The following is a 16,258-nucleotide window of genomic DNA, read 5'->3' on the forward strand; positions in this document are numbered from 1 at the left end:
ACATGGAAAAAAAAAAAGGTGTTAAACCTTTATCCATAAAGGACTTTTTCGGTTGATTTTCTAATGAAGAAAATATTGTCAGCAACGCTGAAAAACACCCAAATCTTCTGTATTTCATGTTTGATCCCAAAAATGCCTTAATCCCTCATAAACATTTACTCTGAAACAGTTTTCACTGTACCTTGTTTCTCCTGCTGGATGCATTACCACATTATGTACCACACCAGGAATTTTCACAAGTAGGTCCTGGCAGGTCATTTGGATTCCCATTACCATACATTTGGATTTATTTAAATGCCATTAGTCTCTCACATCCTAAGGTTGGATAGGTTTGCCATGCTGCCAAGTCCCGGCACCCATGCTGTCTGACAGGTTTACCATGTTGTTGCGGTTGGGTCCTGGTCGCTCCCCATCCAGCCGTGTTGGCATCTTCAGGCCACCATACTTCTTCCAGTATGTCCAGCAGGAGGCGCACAATCGGCACTGCATGTTGGGAGGTCCCCAGGAATACCACTGGTAGGAGCTGGTAGCTGCAGACAAGAGGGCTTTAAGAACTACTGAAGAACGTTTACATTGGAGTAACCTGAGAATATGAAAAGATGACATGTCTAATTATTACCATATGAAAGTGTATATATGGATCTCATGCAGAACTTGATTGAAGGAGCAAATGATTTGAGGCACAAAGTTGGAGACAGTTATGACTCACTGTAGCAGCTCTCGCAGGCTCGGCCCAATGTCGCAGCCTGGCCTGGGGCACCCATCACTGTGCCAGCTCCGTTCACCAAACCTGGCTTCACATTGTTCACACTCAGCTGGTTTGGGTTTGGCTTATTGCTACGGGAAACACGCAACGGGGGGGAGACGGAGAAGATGCTTCAGACGTCATGTGCATTACTGGGAGGTTAAGCGCAAAGTTATTGTTAATATTCTGTCTTCCCGGCACCTGTGTGGATGAGTGCCTGTTTACTCTTATTTCTACAACACAGGAAGCAACAGCTCTAGCACTTCAGTGTACACAGGAGGGTAAATGCATTCACAAGGCACATCCAGACAGAGTTCATGGGGTCAGTCCCCCTCTGCATCCAGCCCACCATAAGATACTCACTAGTTCGGGATGTAGACCTGCTTTAGCTTGCTTTCAGCTTCTGCAGCTTTTAACCGTTTCTGCCACACCATAGGAGAGAGCGGTCATTAAATCAAACTCGGGTTTGTAAAACGAGCTACGTAAATAATATGCATTACTATTACTAATGTTTGCGAAGCAACATGGATGTTCCCCAGAGGGATAACTCTGCAAAATCCTAAAGCAAGACACGAAAACAGAGCACCTGCTGTACATATCGGTCCGTTGTCTTCCACATGTAGTAGTATTCGATAATGCTCGTTAGCGACTTCCACGGGAGCTGAACAAGGAGGAAGGAACAGCAGTGCATCAGAAACCGTCGCCTCGCTCTTCGTCATCCTCATCCGACCCATCGCACTGTGTGGCCGAAGCGGACCGCTTAGAGCGAGGCATTTCTCAAACACGGTGCACACACGTGTAAGATGTGCGCAGTTAAAGTGAGCTCAGCACATCTAGTGACTTAAGCAGAGCTTCTCCCTCCTCAAGCATGGTGTCAGTTTTCTGCATTTGCTGCCAGCCACCAGCAGGGGGCCAACTTTGGCTCAGGCCACACTTTGCGCTTGATACACCAACAACTGGGCCTCTTTAGGAAAAATTAAGAATGGGAAAAAAAGAAAAAAATAACTAAAAACTTAAATTAGCAACCCCCCCACCACACAAAACAGGCATTAAAAATAAGCATGGGGGAATTAAGCTGATGTTCCTTGCAGCAAACACAACAGCCCTCATACAGCCCAAAGACCACAGCACTATGCTGACGACAAAGAAGATGCACCATTGCCATTTTTTTATGATGAGGAAAGTTAAGCACTATTTTTTGGGCTGCACAGCTCCCCCCCCCCTCCCGGAACCTGTGCAACCCAAAAGAAGGGTATAGGACAGCTGGTAGCATGGTGCTTAGAGCTACTGCCAGTAGATCCAAGGGTCGCGGGTTCGATACCCACCTCTGGCTGTAATACCCTTGAGCAACGTACTTACCCTAAATTGCGCCAGTAAAATTACCCAGCTGTATAACTGGGTAAATAGTTGTATTTTAACGTTGTAAGTCGCTCTGGATAAAAGCGTCCGCTACGTGAATAAAGTATCTGGCACAACAGATTTTTTTTTTTTTTTTACTAACCAGCTAAAGACCCTTTCTTGAAGCAACCCCTTTGAGCGGGTACTACAGCATGAGTTAAGGTTCAAACCTGGGTCCTTTGAGAGACTAACCACACTACACAACCTGCTTCTACTCACAAAGTAACATCCTGCCCTGATATTCTCACCTTGACACCCAGCACCATCCATCCCCAACCATCCAAACCTCAGCTGAAGAAAATGTGGACTCACAAAATCCTGCTGGATGTCAGTGAAGTCCTTGCCGTACTTCTCCAGCGCCTCCTCGAAAAGGTTGGCCTCCGAGGCGCTCCACTCTTCCATCTCGTCCCGGCACAGGACAGGGCCGCCCTGCGGGACCAGTGCCGCTATTGCCCGTGACATGCTGTAGCCCGACTTGTGCAGGGTATCCATGGCGTGGAACTGGACAGACAGCATGGGGTCAGTATGTTCCCACAGCAAAAGGCAGGTAAGAATTAACAGTGAAACCATTCCAATCCAATGCACGCACAGTACATTTGTCACATTGAATTGACAAGAAAGTAACAGTTGAATAAAAGAAACCTTGATTTGGCTTCTTACGGCAATTAGACTATGAGCTGCAAGCAGCTGTTTATTCTTTTTACATAAATACATTTAACCCAGAACTTAATGAAACTAATTTTTGGAAAATTTCAGGATGAAATTATTTAAGCAGAAAATGACAGAATGAGAAAGAGGCTGGAACTTGACAAGAATACTAATAAATTAAATCATGAATTTAGCAACACAGTTCTGCTTCTTCTCCAATTTGCCAAGTCACAAAGAGCAAAGATTTAAGCGTCTGTCACATCAGTACGCCTGCTGTACAACATTCTGATGTGGCCTTCATATGCCATAACAAAAATTATAACTGAATAATAAACAATACACAAGTAATTACCACAACATGAATGCAGAAATTTGTTGTACCATTGAGACTCTTGTATGCAGTGGTGTCTGGTTATGGTGATCTTTTAGAAATGCATTATGTAAATTTAAACAGAGCAATATATGGGTAGCAATCAGTTTTCTGTTCCCGATGCACTGTAGAAGACTGTTTTTGACCATTATTCATAAGCTGTTAGCATTTCAGTGTTATTGAACTGCTTTATTGAGGTTCGGATCTTTGCTGTGATGGAATGTCCCATTTTCACCCAAGCACTAAGTTCTTAGCGGATGCAATAAAGTTTTGGCCAAAAAAAGCCTCTCTAAAGGCCTGTATCTCAATTCCAGGGGCACATGATGCAAAACCACCCTCCCGAAAAGTACATTCATGTCCTTATTTCACACACAGGATGGAATATTGTCAGAATAAGGCTCAAATGAAACAAGTCACGGGGCAAGGCGAGTCGTGCACCGGGGAAGAGATTCTCTGCAACGTCTCATGTGAAAGTCTTTCTGGAAAAATCCAGCTGTGTTCAGCCAGCAGCTGCCGCAGATCTGTAAGAGCTCACATGGGCCCCGTAGCGGCTCCGAGACAAGGCAGTCGGCGTCTCTAGGGCTGGTCCAAACCTGTACCGCGTGCAGTAAATAACTGCAAACGCCTTTTCCATTAACAACAGTCGAGACCCCATCCACATGGTAATTAATACCATACTCCAAAATTGCACTGTTTAACACTGAATTAAATGTAACGCTATTTTTGGATCGCTGACGTTAATGAAGTCCACCACCCATTACATTGGGCAATGTGTGAAAATTACAGCTTTTTTTATTAAAACAATTGGGTGTTTGCTATTTTTTGACTAGCTGAATTTATTAAACCCATATTATTTAATTACTTGGCTTTTAAAAAGTCTGTGTAATCTGCAACGATATGGAAGAGCATAAAATGCTCTTTTCCTTTCTGTGGATCACCAAGAAGCTGTGTGTCTGTATGTGAGAGAGAGAGAGAGAGAGAGAGAGAGAGAGAGAGAGAGAGAGAGAGCAAGCAAGCTCACAAGCCCTTGTTGTTGCTCTGGGGCTGTTCTCCCTGCATGTTTTATATATGCCCAGCAGAAGTAGGCCACACCGGGCCACTGGAGGCTGGCCCAGGCTGAAAGGGCCTCATTAGCATGGCCTGGGGTGCGCCTGCAGCTTGTCCTGCCTGGTACCGGCCCATCCAAAGGACGAATGTGCGGGGAAACCTCAACAATCCAAGAAGCGATGCCGTATCGTTCGAGCCCGAAAGCCAATCCGCATCCAGGTCAGCAGAGCGGTGAAGAACCCAGTCCACAGGAAAGCGTTCCGTCAGTATGTCGGCACCAGAAGTCTAAGCAGGCTCACAGGATGAGCGAGGGGAGCCCACAGGGAGCTGCAGGGAGAGCGGGCGGTCCAGCCTGGACCCCGGGATACGGTAACTGACCCAGTTCGGGGCCCAGGCTCAGGGCTAACGGGAACCGGTTTGGGCCGGACTGAAGCGTGGGGGTTGGGAGGGAAGCTTACCAGCGTGATGTCTCGAGACGCAGCGGCCGCGCTCATGTGGAGGCTGGGCTGCCGAACAGAGCTGCTGCAGTCGAGGGCACGTGCAAAGGTCCCCACCGACCTGCAGGGGGTGGCGGAGAGGCACAAAACAGTGACGGGTGAGAATGGAAAGCAGTTTCATGTGAACATTTTAGAAAAACACACTTAAACAATTCTTAACACGGGTTTCTAAAATAGTTCCCTGTAGTGTAAACTGTTCTCTTGTGCTATTTTTGTAAAAAACCTTAACAGGCAGCTGTTTGAATTTAAATCGCAAATTTGTTTGTTCAATCATTCTTCAGACCCTTTTCTCCAAAGCAGCTTTCAGTGTTAAGCTCCTTACAGTTATTCACTTACATATTTAAACAACTGAGTAATATCTACCTGAGCAATTTAAAGTAAGTACCTTGCTCAAGGGTACTACAGCAAGAGGTGGTGTTGAAACCCAGGTCTTTTGACGCCACACAGCAGCTCTAATTACTGCGCTACCCTGCTTCCCCTTCACATCAAGAAAACACAGCTGTAAGAACACACATGAATGTGAGGATTTTACCCCAGTGAGTAGGGTAAAATTTAGTTTGCCCTGGAGAGGGTCGCGGTAAGAGTAGGCCGAGCAGCCTGGCCAAAACCTTTGTTTCCCCAGCAACAGTCCCCAGGTGATCCTGGGGTAGCCACAGATTTTCCCAAGCTAGCCAGCAGGAGCTGACCCGGAGGGATTCTTAAGACGTGCCTGAACCACCTCAACTGAGGAAAAGCAGAGGCTTTATGGATCATGAAGCTCCCCACCCTGTCATGAAAAGTGAGCTTCACGATCCAGTGTAAATACCCTATTTCGGCTGCTTGTTTCCTCCATCCTGCTCTTTTGGTCATTACCCAGAACTCACAACCATAGGTGAGGATGGAAACAGACTGAGTGGTCAACTGAATATGTTGTCCAAAGACTCAGCTCCTCTTTCACCACCACAGATCAGTTCTGTATCTGCAGAACTGCTGAAAGTGCACAAATCTGCCTTTCGATCTCCCATTCTCCTTTTCCTTCACTCGTGAACAAGGTGGAGAAATGCTGAAACCCCTCCCCTAGGGGCAGTCTTTCTCATCTCACCTGGAAAGCATGACCTCAGACTTGAAGGTGCTAACTTCCATCCCAGCCGCTTCAAAGTTTGCAGCGAACAACTCAAGTGCACGCAGAAGGGCACAGTTGGATGAGTCCAAAAGGACAACATTGTCCACAAATAGCAGGAGTTCTATTACCAGTGACCCCAACCACACACCTGGGAGCCTCAGTCGCACCTTGACATCCATGAAAATCGCAAACAGGAATGATGACAAAAGACAAACCTTGGCATAATTCAATACCCACATCAAATGGATTCATATTAACGTTGAGAATACAAACTTAACTTGCACTGCACCCCTATGGAGATTGAACAGCAGGCATCAGCAGTAAAGGTACACCATGTTACTGCAGAACCTCCTAAAAAACATGCCAAAGGATACGGTCACGCGCCTTTTCCATCTCCACCCAACATGCGCACACTGGACTAGCATATCTCCATGGGCCCTTGGAGAACTGTGAGACGAAGCAGAGCTGGTCCACTGTTCCATGACCAGGATGCAATTCACATTGTTCCTCTTGAATACGAGGCTGAACTTTTGGACAGTCCTTTTTGCAGTACCCCAGCATAAGCTCTGCCAGGAAGGCTGAGCAGTGTGATCCCTGTAGCTGGAACAAAACCTTCCTTAAATGCATTGGCTACCACCATAGTATGCCATTTCTGAGGTAAATAACCCACCTTCCATACAACATGGAAGAGGCACTTGATGTCTCCACATACTCCAATGCTTTTAACATCCCTAGCAAAACGTCACCCATCCCTGCGGCCTTATCCCTACAAAGTGCTCATACCACTACATGAACTTTAGGATCAGTGATGGGTTTTAATCTACCAGCAATATCAAATAGTGTCTCCTTGGAAGGAAAGCACATCCACTTGACTGAGGAGTTCTTCCAAGTGCTCCTTCCACTGCTGAACAATCTCCTCAGCCAGCCCAGGCAGGCTCACAATTCTCCTCCTGAGATATCAAATAGCTTGCCAGAACAACTTTGAGGCCACCCAACAGTCATCACCTGTCCAAAGTCCTCCCAGGCCTAAGTTTTCACTTTGCTTTAACCTGTTGACCTGCCCATACTTCTCAGCTAAAGCAGCGATGGAGAACAATGGAATAACACAGGAATAAATAAGTGTAAAAATAGACAAAGGACATTTTTAAAAAATAAAAAATAAAAAGTAGTATTGACAGTTAAATACCACTCAGGAAATAAGAGAGCAGCACCACTCTGACAGCAAGGGGACTCATTATAAGGCCTCATTAGACTGTTTGTTAGAATGACCACAGGAAGAGCTACTTGAAACAGCACAAGCAGACCTAAAGGTGGTCTGCCTACCCAGGACAGCATGCAGAGGGTGAGAGTCATTGTGCATAATGGCTAGGAATTTGTTCAGTTTTCTCCTCTCCATTTCCTCCACCCTAATTCCCGGGACCAAGCAAACCTTCTTCATTCTTCTGAAGAAGGGCATCCCCTTTGACATGGGAGCTGAATTGATCTCACACCAATCACCACCATCAATTTTTTCCAGAAGGCCTTCAAAGAATATCTGGGTCTTCCAGGGCTGTCCACTGACTCCAACTCACCACCACTGCACCTCTCTTCACCCAAGCGTCCAGAACATACTGCCTCATGTCAGATGACATGACCCACAAAGCTGACTGACTGTTAGCCCATGGTGCTCTGATACCAGGTACACCAATGTGCCTTCCTGTATTCAAACATGGTGTTTGTTATGGACAAGTCCATGATTGGCCCAGGAGTCCAGTAACAATTTACTACTCCATTCCAGATGCAGCCAGCCTTTCCTCCAAATGCTTCTATCACTGCCAATACAAGCACCAAAGTCACAGAGCACGACAACAGAGTCAGCAGACAGCATCATCTCGAGTAAACAGCTGATCTTCTCCAAGAAGGCCGAATACTCTACACAGCTGCGCACACGGACATGCGTGCGCACGCAGACACACAAACAGTGTTTTCCTGTCTGTAAACTGCAGCTGCCTTGAGGCAACCTTGAGAGAATCCCGACATCCACCCGGGCTTTTCACATGAACTCCAGAACAGGAGGGATACTACCCCAAATCGAGTTTGGTTCCAGAGTCCACGCTATTCATAGAGGGGAGACTAACTATATTGGCCGCTACTTTTCTACCACCTGCACCAGCTCAGGCTCCATCTCCACCAAAGAGGTAACTTTCCAAATTCCCAGAGCCAGTGTCTATTGCAGGTTCCAGTCTGTCTAGCTGCCCATCGAACACCTGGCTGGCACTGCACCTGACTCCCATGCTTCACCTTGAAGACAGCGAGCTCACAACATGGTAAAATAAAATATTAAACACAGTTCAAACATTGATTTAGGTTTTTTAAAAAAAAAAAAAAAAAAAAAAAAAAAGCGGTAATTCTGTTCTGATCTGGCACCATTTCTTACCGGGCTACTACAAGAAACTGGTCGATCTGTTTCTCCGTCAGAGGGCTGCTGGGGTCCCATACTTTCTCTTCCAGTTTGGACAGGTCCCTTCCATCATCCTCACCTGGAAATCAGCTACCCTCAGTCAGTATGTACTGGCAACTAGTCCATCTAGAACACTGTCTCAGTGGTACCACAAAGGTAGATTTACCCAGTTTATAGGGCTATATGTGTCTCTTTCCACCTGACTGAATGTGTGGGAGGATCTAGGGCTGAACTAGGCCTAGCTAGGCCACGTTCTTCCCAGCAGGAGAATATTCACCTTCTTTGAGGAGGTCCGTAATGTCAGCCTGATACTTGTTCCCAACACGAATTTCCCCCTTATCAGCCAGGAGCGTCTTCTGCTGGGGGTCATACACCAAGGAGTAGAAAAAAGCATCCTGCAGAGGGAGAGAAGGAGGATGACAAAATTAACAACCCATGAAAGGGGAGAATGGAGAAAAGATGTGAAGAGAGAAGAGAGATGAAAGCAGCACACAAAAGCAAAGACAGAGAGACAAGGAGAAAGGTGACGGATGAGACAGAGAAGATGAAAAAGGGGAAAAATAACCCATGATTATATACAGCACCAGTCAAAAATTAGAACACATGATCAATGAGGATGTTCACACTTGCTGGAAACTTTTTTTTGCCCAACAAACGTTTGGTTTCTAAGGTTTAGCAAGAAAGCAGCCAACATGTCTCCCTAGCTCCTCCTCTTCGGCAACAATTTCCAGAGACATGGCACTCTTTGCATTGACTCCCCTATCTTGTTATTCCCATACAAATATCGCCCAGGTGCGCACAAACTTTTCACTGGTACTCTATACCCGACAAAGAGAATGTTCCAGCACTTAGATTAGTTCTGCTGGTACTTTTGAGAGACAAAGATCAAAATACTAATGCTTTTAATCTTCTGTCATGATCAGTTCATGATGGTCTGAAACAAACCCCCTTTCGCTAAGCCCTGATGCGTCAGTAAACCCTGTATCTGAAGAGGACTGCCCAGTAACGAATACAGCTTATTAATTACCCATCACTGCCATCAGCTTGGGTTCCGACTCAAAGCAACATTTTCTGTTCCTTCCTAACGTTCACTCCATATTCTCCAGAGAACTGGAGAAGATGCAACAAATTCAGCATCTGCAGTGTATCTGCACCAAGCTGTGCTCTGAAAGTCCTGCACAGAGTCTCCCGTCTCCTCATTACTCAGTGTGCCGAGAACATTCTGGGTCAACAGGCTGAATAATTTATATAGCAACAGCAACAACTCACACATACATACACACACCTCTCAGACACACGCTTGCCCAATTTTTCCCCCCTTCACCATCACCCGCTCAAATTCTCACTCATGAACACAGAAACAGATACACACAAACCTCTCAGGTACAAGGACTTATGCACTACTGAAATAGCACCTAAACCACACAGAGAAACACAAACATATAGACACATAAAACTCAGAGACAGGTGTGAGTAGGGTGAGAACCAACCTCCCGGTCCAGGTAGGACTTGAGCGCCTCCGTTTCGTTCAGCAGAGTAACACAACATTTCCCTCTGTGGGAAGAGACACAGGAACACACTTTCACTTTTAGGGCAATAAGTACATATTTTACCTCAATTAATTGAAGCTCTGGAGACAGAGGCTGAATTCTGTGGGATGCATATTTATTGTTCGAATCTCACCCAGGCAGATCCACAAAGATGATGTGAGGTAATACCTAAGACAGGTGTCGGACATTAGATAAACATTAAATGGTGTGGGTTAGAGGTATGAACAGGTGAGATATTACTGACTCTTGGTGCAATGCTTTTTTTCTCCCCCCTGCTGATGTGCTGTGACACAGATGGGCACAGTGGTGCAGCAGGAAGCATTGGTGCCTCACATTTTCCGGGCTGTGGGTTTGGATGTCAGTTCCAATTTGGCTCACTGCAAGGGGAGTTTGAACGTTCTCACCGCTTTTACACTGGGATTCCTTCAATGGGCCAAAGACATGTGTTTCAAGTGGATTGCTGACTCTCAGCTGCACTGTGTATGTGTGTGTGTTAGTTCTGTTGCATGACTGTAATTTGGTGTCAGGTTCAGTGTAACGTAAGGTATCTAAAGCTGCAAGTCACCTGAGACAAAAGTGTGAACTAAACACTACTTAATGTGTAGGTGAACGGGGGGGGGCGCAGTGGGCTTGGCTGAGGCCCACCGTGCGGTTCACGCCCTGCTTGGGATGCTTTGCGGCGGACTGGCATCCCGTCCGGGGTATGTCCCCTCCCCCTTCAGCCTTGTGGCCTGTGTTACCAGGTTAGGCTCCGGTTCGCCATGACCCTGCTTAGGACAAGCAATTGTAGACGTGTGTGTGTGAGTGAGAGAGAGAACACGTGCAGCAATGGACTGACACAGGCAACATAATGGGATGTTAGGACAGGTAAAAGGTCTACAAACATATGTAGCATCAGTGTAAAGGCACTATCAAGGTGTGTTCAGCAGACCACAAACATGACACAGGTACATCAGGGGGTAAAACACACCTATGACAGATGTGTGCAGGTAGCATACTACCTGATGTGCGTGGCCGGTAAGGACTCAAGTTGACGGGAGAGGAAGAGCTCCCTGTGCCTCAGCTGGTGCTTCTGTTTCTCTGGGAGATCCACAATCTCAGGACTTTCCATCTCCTCCTCCATCTCCCCTGGGGTCAAAAGTCAAACACATTCTTAAAGCACCACTTTGCAGGTTACAAAGTGAAACAGATTCACAGCTGGGGAGCTGAGCAGAACCATCAACACAGTTTGTCACAGACCACGAGAACCCAAGAAGTGTGTATGTGTAGTGACACAGCGTTCGAGTGACAGAGAGAATGTGTTCGACTGATGTATGGATGAGTAACCCATTGTAAGTGGCGTATCTAGCGGAATAAGTCACCTTGGTGAATAAGGTGTGTGGGCTGATAACACTACAGAGAGTTCATTGGAAGTAGCTTTGGAGAAAAGCGCCTGCTAAATAAATAAATGTAAGTGGGTGAATACTTGCATAGTTGTCTGGTTTTAGTGTTCACCATTTAACAAAGGAGCAGGAATCGATATGAAAGCCCATCTAAGCGTATCAGCTGACATCAGTACCATCACATTATGGTTTATGGCGTTTTCACTTCAGTGTCAAACCCTACTTTGAGGAAAAGCCGATTTACAAAATATGGGCCTAAAACAAAGTATTTGCTACATGCCTTACTATGGAAAAGGTAAATTGTTAATTCATTAGGCACTGCTAAAGCTTCCTTTTGAAAATTTGGCAGATTCTTCTAAATAAGAGGGAGCTCACATAAAAGAGTGATTAACTGCTGCTGCGTTGAAAACACCGAGTCTATCAGGACACACACGCTCACGCACACGCACACACATACTGTGCAAGCTCAGAGTGGCAGTGACACACACAGCCCCATGCGGGTTGAGTACAGAGAGGATCCGGAGTGCGGTGATGCTGCTAACACCCTTTCTGACTACAGGCACATTGCACGTACAACCTCGCAACGTGCAGCACTGCTGAAAGCCTCAACCAAGAAGTGAGAAGAAACGCTCACCAGAAACCTCCAAACACACGTGGTGTCCGATACCGCGAGGCTGAACACAGCCAAGTCATGCTGAACTCCACAGACCGATGCACAAGACAGCCACCATTTTCAGACCCAACTCGGTGCGACTACACAGCTGAGGAACTTGGACCCCTTTGCCAAATTCTCGTCCTTCCTCATCTTTCAAAGGGGCTTACGGGAAAAACAAGCTACAAACTGCACATGTGAGATGTAAGCTTGGGGAGAGGTCCCTCAGAAGAGCAGTGTGAGGGCTGGGGGGGGTGATGATGGGCTGGAGGAAGCGAGCAGAGAGCAGGCTGAGCGCAGCCATCCTACCGCCTTCGTCAACAGCTCTCGGCTTCTCACCAGCAGAGAGAAGGGTGTGCACAACAAGAAAGGCGCAGGACAAAGACCCAAGGACCCTAAACCCATCCCTGCCCCACCAAACCAGCCCCTTTGCGAACCTCAAAACCAACACCTAATAGAGCAGAAACAACTCTGACTATACAGAGTTGGCAATTCCAGCAGAAGTCTACGAGAAGACCTGACAGTCATGTAGAGGCTGTGATTCAGCACACTTAAATCTTGTTGACTTTAATTTCCTGTGGTTATTTTAGTGCCAACGTTGGTCTTCGGCTACAAGCTGCGTAACAAGCTACATGTGGATGTTACATAACCTCAATCATAACCACTAGCATGTACTGGTCCACCTCATACATACTGGTAGGTATTAAGTTAAGTATGTTAATTACATACTTAGACTCTAATGGTCACATTTCACTTGAGATCTCAGGCTCCTGGGTCTGGATTACCATAGAAAGAAACTTTCGACATTATTTAGGTACTCAACACTTTGTCATTGCCGTACGTATCTTCCATAAAGAAACTGCATGTAAAACAAACATGCACCTTCTACACAGATACATTCTAAGTCAAAAGAGGTGTGTTCTGCACCTAGGAATTATGACACAAAGAAATGGACACAAATGCACCACATGGCACCCAAACAATCTTTTGCCGCATTTGAGCCGAAATCTGGAGAGCACGATGAATTCCTGCAGGGTAGTACACGGAGATCCAGTGCGGAGGGACCTGTGGGAAATGGATGGCGCCTCGTCTGATGGTCTCAGCTGGAGGCGATGCGGACGCAGGCCCATGGACATCATTAGAGACCAGCCTCCACACAGCAATGAGGGTAGGAAGCTGCAAAAGGACGGGAGTGAGCAGCCCCACTTAGCCCTCCATGCACTTGGCACTCGGGAAGGCACCTCCTCCTGGCAGCAGACCCAAGTCACACTCACCAAATTGCCTCTCACCTCACCTGTCCCAACCCATTATTCATTATTGATGGATGAATCACATTACCAGAGATGGGGAGGAAAAAAATATGGGAGAAATGGGAGGACGTCTATGAAGAACCAAGGGGTGTGGGTCCTTCCCATTCAAACAGACTTGGATGTTGTAACCAAGAACAGCTTGACGACGTATCGGACGGCTTTACAATGACACAGCTACAAGAAATGTGTCATAACACAACCTAGGAAGTCCGTTCTCTTCAATTTAGTAATTTTCCTGTTACTGCTGAGCTGATTTCCTTAAAAACTCAAAACATACAAAGAACCTAACGGAGTTAAATCACTAACTTAGCAGAGGGTTATGCGATCACATGGATATCTGAGGCGTGAGAAGCGAGAAGGAGCCTCGTTCAACGGCTCTGATGGTGCTCGTACTCTTCGAGAATTCCTCTGTGTGGTGAAGGAAACTGATGTGGCAGCTTTGACGTTGCCCACTCATGTATATTACGTTCTCCGGGTATAATTCCTCGAACATAAGGAGCTTCTAATTCCGTGGAGGGCAAATAACTTATAAATGATAAATTTAAGGACTTCCAAGGTTCCTTGTAAAGCAAATCATCATAAGCCAGGTGCTTGTAAAGCGGGGTAAATGAGGACTAACAAAATTAAGTGTCTACATTTTCTGACTAAAGCTTGCTTCTCCTTGAAGCAAAAACATTTCCTGCAGTGGGAATATTTGTTTGTTTTGCAGTAAAATGGCAGACAGAGCAAGAGAGGCACTCAGTGGCGACTGTGTGCGCAGTGGAATATACATTCCAGATTCATTTCAGTGTCTACTGTAGTCTCTCTACACTACTGCAACAGCAGCGAAGGCATCACCTAGGAGATAAGCGAAGACTGTCTATTTCTTAGGAGGATGTTACTGTCAATGTGACCACTGTACACTACACCTATATATAGGGGACCGTCACTGATTGATGTGCATTAAAAGAAGGTATTTTGAGCTCCTTGGTCTTGCATGGGGGGGCACGGTGGCCGGGTCCCACTCTCTGGCGGGTCTGGGGCCCGAGTTCTGCTTGAGGTGCCTTGCAGGGGACTGGCGTCCCGTCCTGGGGGCGTCCCCTCCCCCTGCAGCCTTGCGCCCTGTGTTGCCGGGTTAGGCTCCGGTTCGCCGCAACCCCACTCTGGACAAACGTTTCAGACAGTGTTTGTGTGTGGTCTTGCATAGAAGATGACAATTCACTTGCACCTGTCTGTTTGTAACACACTGCATTGTACATTCTATGAAGTATGGAGGCTCAAAGAAAAATGAAATTTCGTTCTCCTGTATGCGTAACTCACCTATAGGTGGAACAATAAAGCTGACTGACTGTTATAGTAAACTGAGCCAGACCATCACTTACTGGATAACAACCTTTCCAAGCCACAACATTTTTGCACCTCCTTCCAATGCATTGTATACCGAGAAACATTTCTACAGTCATTGCCCAAGTGTCGTCCGCTGACTGATGCACTGAAACACAAACTGTGGAAAACTGCTCAACAGAAACTAAAAAGGCAATAATCTAAGTAATTCAAGTATTTACAAAATATTAATCATACATTCTCAGATGTTAATGAACAGGCACGCTTAAAAAAAATTTTATAAATTAAACATTAAAAGCCTCTAGATATTTGAAAAAAAAATGTATTGTGAAGAATCACTTTTTTTTTTAAAAAGAAAAAAAGTCTGTTATGCAGTACCCATATTTTTTCTAGAGTTAGTCAAAGAACGAAAATGCTGTAGTACAGACCATTAAATCTAGAAGCTGATGGTTCATATTCCTGAAGGGGCTCTGTTTCACTATGCTTACAGCAAGGTATTTCACCTAAATTCTGTTGGAATAATGTCTATCTGAACAAAAAGGATAAACTATAATACTGTTCAAAGAATGTCTTCAGCGTTGCATGATGATGGGAGAAGAAAAAAAAAAAAAATCATGTTCCTCCAACCCACTGCCTTCATTGTGCCAGTGACTTTATCGGCACTGGGTGTAACAAAGGGCCGGCGTCCCAGTGCCCACAGCCACGACAGCGATGGTACAGCAGTGAAATGCTTAACCTGTGAATTAGAGGACAGCCACTGGCTTGGATCCACTCACGACGAGTGTGACTAACAGCAAAGATTCACAGGCTAAGATGCTGTGATAAAAAAGGGTATACATAGGGTAGGAAATGTCTGTTTCAATTTGACATCGAGAAGGGCTGCACCAGAAAAGAAACTCACGTTTCCACTACCAGTGGGTGACGCATCAAAAGTTATATTACAGCAAGTAACTAGTTTTGCACACCAGTAACATATAATACAATAAAGTTTACTAAATATACATCTGCTGTACACCGATCAGCCATAACATTAAAATCACCTGTCTAATATTGTGTAGGTCCTCCTCATGCCAGCAAAATAGCTCTGACCCGTTGAGGCATGGGCTCCACAAGACCTCTGAAGGTGTCCTGTGGTATCTGGTACCAAGACGTTAGCAGCAGATCCTTTAAGTCCTGGGAGTTGCGAGGTGGGGCCTCCATGGATCGGACTTGTTTTTCCAGTACGTTCCACAGTTGCTCGATCGAATTGAGATCTGGGGGAATTTGGAGGCCAAGTCAACACCTTGAACTCTTTGTCATGTTCCTCAAACCATTCCTGAACAATTTTTGCAGTGTGACAAGGCCACTGCCATCCGGGAATACTGGTGCCATGAAGGGGTGTACGTGGTCTGCAACAATCTTTAGGTAGGTGGTACGTGTCAAAGTAACATCCACATGAATGCCAGGACCCAAGGTTTCCCAGCAGAACATTGGCCAGAGCATCACACTGCCTCCGCCTGCTTGCCTTCTTTCCATAGTGCATCCTGTTGCCATCTCTTCCAGAGATAAACGATGGACACGCACCCAGCCATCAACATGATCTGAAAGAAAACGTGATTCATCAGACCAGGCCACCTTTTTCCATTGCTCCACGATCCAGTTCTGATGCTCACGTACCAATGAAAGTGCTTTCGGCAGCGGACAGGGATCAGCATGGGCACTCAGTACACACAGTGCATCGCAGCTTGCTGTGTAGCCGTAGACTGGTCAGACACCCTTCTACGACGGCCAGCATTAGGGTTTTCAGCAATTTAT

At 46.1% G+C, this 16,258-nt stretch overlaps 1 protein-coding gene across 3 annotated transcripts in view; it reads right to left on the reverse strand.

Annotated features, from left to right (window-relative positions):
* mta1 (metastasis associated 1) overlaps positions 1–16,258 on the reverse strand; it is a 51,439-nt gene that overhangs the window by 6,780 nt on the left and 28,401 nt on the right. For 2 of the 3 annotated variants that reach the window (XM_018733974.2, XM_018733966.2), the window contains exons 4-13: positions 10,799–10,925; positions 9,738–9,801; positions 8,525–8,642; positions 8,224–8,326; positions 4,667–4,766; positions 2,456–2,644; positions 1,332–1,406; positions 1,109–1,167; positions 710–837; positions 379–530 (exon numbers count right to left, since the gene is read on the reverse strand). In XM_018733974.2, coding sequence (XP_018589490.2) covers positions 379–530; positions 710–837; positions 1,109–1,167; positions 1,332–1,406; positions 2,456–2,644; positions 4,667–4,766; positions 8,224–8,326; positions 8,525–8,642; positions 9,738–9,801; positions 10,799–10,925 — 1,115 coding nt within the window. Of the gene's footprint in view, positions 1–378; positions 531–709; positions 838–1,108; positions 1,168–1,331; positions 1,407–2,455; positions 2,645–4,666; positions 4,767–8,223; positions 8,327–8,524; positions 8,643–9,737; positions 9,802–10,767; positions 10,926–16,258 lie in introns of those variants that run through there. The other variant, XM_018733983.2, reaches the window with a different exon arrangement.

The sequence above is a fragment of the Scleropages formosus genome, chromosome 15 (assembly GCF_900964775.1).
Source record: "Scleropages formosus chromosome 15, fSclFor1.1, whole genome shotgun sequence".
Classification (NCBI taxonomy): domain Eukaryota; kingdom Metazoa; phylum Chordata; class Actinopteri; order Osteoglossiformes; family Osteoglossidae; genus Scleropages; species Scleropages formosus.